Below are 4,319 nucleotides of genomic sequence, written 5' to 3' on the forward strand. Positions count from 1 at the left end.
TTGGGGAGGGGCGGATCTAGCTAGCATATATGTATACGTGTTAAAATATTCACCAAATAAATATAAATTATAAATATTGAACCTAATAAATCAATTTTTTTGTATTAGAGTTCTGAAGCCGTAATGTTTAAATCCTGAATTTGTCTCTACATTTTGCCATGGCTTCAGTCACTGGGGTTGGGGTTAACTCACTCGATGCATGTTTTTGTAAGCTAGTTTCTTTTCCTGCTCAAGCCCATTCTCAATTTCCAAAGATTAGATTGGACATTACTCCTCTGATCTAGAAAAATAAATGAGATTCGAAGTGAAAGAGTTGATACATCTAATTTTTATTTGTATATACTCAAACGTAGGTACATTATAGTATATAAATTTCTTTTGACTCTTGAAGAATAATAATATCGTACTTTTTTTTAGACGAAAGGTGTACAAGAATAGAACTTCTTTTACACTAATTCCTCACAATATATTTACTCCATTCAGGTCACTAACTTCAGTACCTTTACGAACTATTACATGTAATTTTCATCTTTGATTGGGCACGCAATTTAGGGAAGAAAGACTTTTGGTACATACAAAAGGTATCCTCACATCTTTGCGATCTAAAATATGTCACGATATTTTTGTAACGATATATAAAACAATATCGTTAAGAGTAAAATAAAAAGCTAATTAAAAAATACTCATATAAAATAAAACAGACGGAATATAATATCATTTAGATGACTTAATGGTGTAAAAATATTATTACACTACCAGCTTATAAATTTTAATCACAAACCCTCTAAGAATATCTTGAGATTATCATGTGAAGAACCTCCTATTTTCACAGCTTCCACAGCCAAATCACTCCATTTCTTCACATTCCTTTTAATCTCTTCCCCTTTCTCTCCACTTCCCATCAAAATTTCCAAACATCTTTTCAACTCTTCTCTTCCCACAAGTTCTTCCACTGCATTTGCCCTAACTCCTGTTCCCCAAACTTCCTCTGCCATTTTTGCATTTGTTGTTTGATCAGAAAATTGTGGACACCCCACAATAGGCACACCAGCAACCAGACTTTCCAAAGTCGAATTCCATCCACAATGCGTCACGAAACACCCTATAGACTTATGAAAAAGTACTTCCATTTGTGCACACCATGGTATAATTAAACCTTTTTCATTTAATAAACTATCATCATATTCATTCTTGTAATTATTCCCTTTTTCTACCTCTTCTTTCCCTTTTCTCATCACCCATAAAAATGGCCTTTCACTTTCCAACAATCCATGCAAAATCTCTTCTTTTTGCTCTTTCTTTAATACTGCTATGCTACCAAATGATACGTATACAACAGAACCCTTAGGTTTCGAATCCAACCATCGACGATAGTTTTTTTCGGGATTTTCAAATAATTCGCATCCAAAAGACTTGTCTTTAGGATCATTTCCATCAGAAAAAGCAGATGGAACCAACGGACCAACTGAAAAAATTCTCATTTTATCAACAATTCTCATGGATTTTTCTTCTAACGTGTCGAAAGTGTTGATTAGAACACAAGAATTAGGATCATTTTCAAGATTTTGAATGTGTTCTCTCATAATAGGTATCATGACTGAAGAGTGAGGATCATTAGGTAAAACTATAGTAGGAATATCGTTGCATGAAAAGAGGGGTAAACCCGGAAATTCAATTGGAAATGAGGGTGTAACAGTAATATCACTAACGGACGAACTATAAACTCCGTTAATGGAATTGAACAAATGGTTATAAATAGCAAAAGCAGTACCACACTGAATGACCAGAAAAGCCGACGGCACGTGTATGTCACGCGCCACCACAGCAACCCAAGGTAAGAGAATAGTGTAAACCAAGAACGTAACGGGGTGACCCTCGTCGGAAAATTTTCGAAGGATATTTTTGAGGTTTTTTGATCCCTCGTGCTTTAAATTATTCATATAATCATTGTGATCGGTGTTCGAAATCCAATCATCGTCGTAACCATCGGAGAAGGAGGAATAGAATAACCTTTCTTGTGTTGGAAGGTTGTTCATTCGTTTGAGGCCGTAAACGGTTGTGATAAAGGTGGCGCGTGCACCGGCGCGTGCTAGGTTCTTGGCCATTTGGAGAGTGGGATTTATGTGGCCTTGTGCAGGCAAAGAGATAACTAGAAAATGGTGCTTCTTCATTTTTGATTAATGTGGATGAAGAATATGATAGTACTATAAGTAAATTATGGAATGTAGCTTTCTAATAATTGAAGTTGATAAGATCTAGTACCCAAGTTGGACTGAATGGTCATAATATAGGTGTTAAATGTGCAGTTCCGCCGAGACTGATCAACAATAATAATCTATTCAGTGTAATCTTATAAATGAGTTTAACGAGTATAATGCGTACGCAGATCTTATCCATTCCTTACGAAGATAAAAATATTGTTACCGATAAACCCTCGCCCAAGAAAAACATTTCAAAACAGTTTTGAAAAAGAAAACTGCTACTGAAGAAGCCATAAAACTGTAGTAAGAAAAGCATTACAAATCATTTAAAAAAATGGGTTAAGCTATAACTGAACGGAATAAAATAATCTTCATAATCCATGGTATTACAGATAAAATAAGATAATTTCAGGAAAAAATGTGAGGTTATTGTTCAGTATTTTGTTGGAATTTTCGATTTTGAGATAAGTAATCTTGAGATTGTTTTATATTAAGCTAACATGGGTATATACAAAATGACTCGTCGTCCGACCTTTTAATATATATATATATATATATATATATATATATATATATATATATATATATATATATATAAAACCAAAGTAATAAGTTCATATGCACTTGTAACTCGTAAACTATATACGCACTTGATTATACCATAACAACCCAAAAGCTTTACATCCTAAGAGCATCAAGTGTACTATATATAAAAGGCGGTGGAGGTATATGAGCAAATTTCGCAACCTATATTTCTATCGGACTTTTGATCTTAAGGATTTCAAACAAAATATATGATCATTTTCAATAAATAGACACATATATATTTTAAAATTTTGCCAAAGTCAACCGAATCTGAGGTTTCCCTTAATATATAGGTCCGCCTCTGAATAAGTTGAGCATATTATATTTTCACAAACAAAATTTGATACCTAGTTATATAAGTATTTCTTTTACGGTGGAATGGTCCTTGGTTTCATCAATCAATGAAAATAAATATCTTGTCTAATTTGTCATTCATAAAGACCTTTAAACATTCTTTGATGGGATTTGTTTCTTCAAAGTTCAAAGTTGAATGGGTCTTTGGTTTTCTCAATCACTAACAAGATCTAGCTGTTCTAGTTTATCGCTTACCGAAACTTTTGGCGTTTTCAAAAGGGACTTAATTGTGAAGTGTTTAAGTAGAGAAATCTTTTTCTTCTTAAATGATGTATACGGGTCAAATCGTGCTCATAGTATATCCTAGCCTCCGACAAAATAAGGCGTGCTCGAGATATAATAATAAGGGACCGAAATCAAGCCAAAGTCCCACCAGGCTAGAACCCGGGGGCATGACGCCTGCCTTCAAGGATATCGAGGTCATGATCCTAGAATCGGTCCTAGCCTCGAATGACTTCTAAGAACGTTGTCAGACAATCCAGCATAGCCAACAGAAGGCCGAAATATCCGTGACCGGCCGAATGTTACGGCGGGAATCTCGGCATATATCAATAAGGAACCAGCAATCAGCGAAGCGGAAGATTTTTTTACCTTTTATAGAGTTGTACCTAAAATAAGACGCCCCTACTATATAAAGGGGGTCTAATAATTTATTTGACACATTATAACACGCACTCAAAAGCAATACATTATTATTTTCTCTGTCTTTAAGCTCTTGTTCTCTTTTGATCGACACCGGTAGTGGTGAGCCCGGCTCGAGAGCGATTATTCCATCAAAGCTGAACTATCCAACTCGTGTAGTTTGAATTTATTTTACCTTTATTTATTCAAATAGCAACTTAATTTATCGCTTTGTATCAAGTTAATCCGCGTATCTTTAAAACCACTTATAAATTTAATTATTATCCGATTTTAAGGGTAAACAGTTTGGCGCCCACCGTGGGGCTAAGGATAATAGCGGCAATTTGATACAAATTTCCGTAACACACCCTATTTTATACTTGTTCTTTGAAGTGTCTTTGATTTCAGGTTAAAATCGAAATATCAAACCCACAGTCTACCCTTCTAAACACGGATGCGGAGTCCAGCCACCATGGCGAGAACAACAATGCAGCACCCGGTAATAAGGTGCCCCCAATCAATCTCGGCGGAGTTCTGGTGGCAGACCCAATCGATGTC

At 35.2% G+C, this 4,319-nt stretch overlaps 1 protein-coding gene across 1 annotated transcript; it reads right to left on the reverse strand.

Moving 5' to 3' along the window:
* Positions 1–688: 688 nt before the first annotated feature.
* LOC104099208 (crocetin glucosyltransferase, chloroplastic-like) lies at positions 689–2,244 on the reverse strand. The gene has a single exon (XM_009606123.4). It carries the CDS (start codon positions 2,169–2,171, stop codon positions 774–776), a length of 1,398 nt encoding a protein of 465 aa, XP_009604418.1. The 5' UTR covers positions 2,172–2,244; the 3' UTR covers positions 689–773.
* Between the last annotated feature and the right edge of the window lie 2,075 nt (positions 2,245–4,319).

The sequence above is a fragment of the Nicotiana tomentosiformis genome, chromosome 12 (assembly GCF_000390325.3).
Source record: "Nicotiana tomentosiformis chromosome 12, ASM39032v3, whole genome shotgun sequence".
NCBI classification, from domain to species: domain Eukaryota; kingdom Viridiplantae; phylum Streptophyta; class Magnoliopsida; order Solanales; family Solanaceae; genus Nicotiana; species Nicotiana tomentosiformis.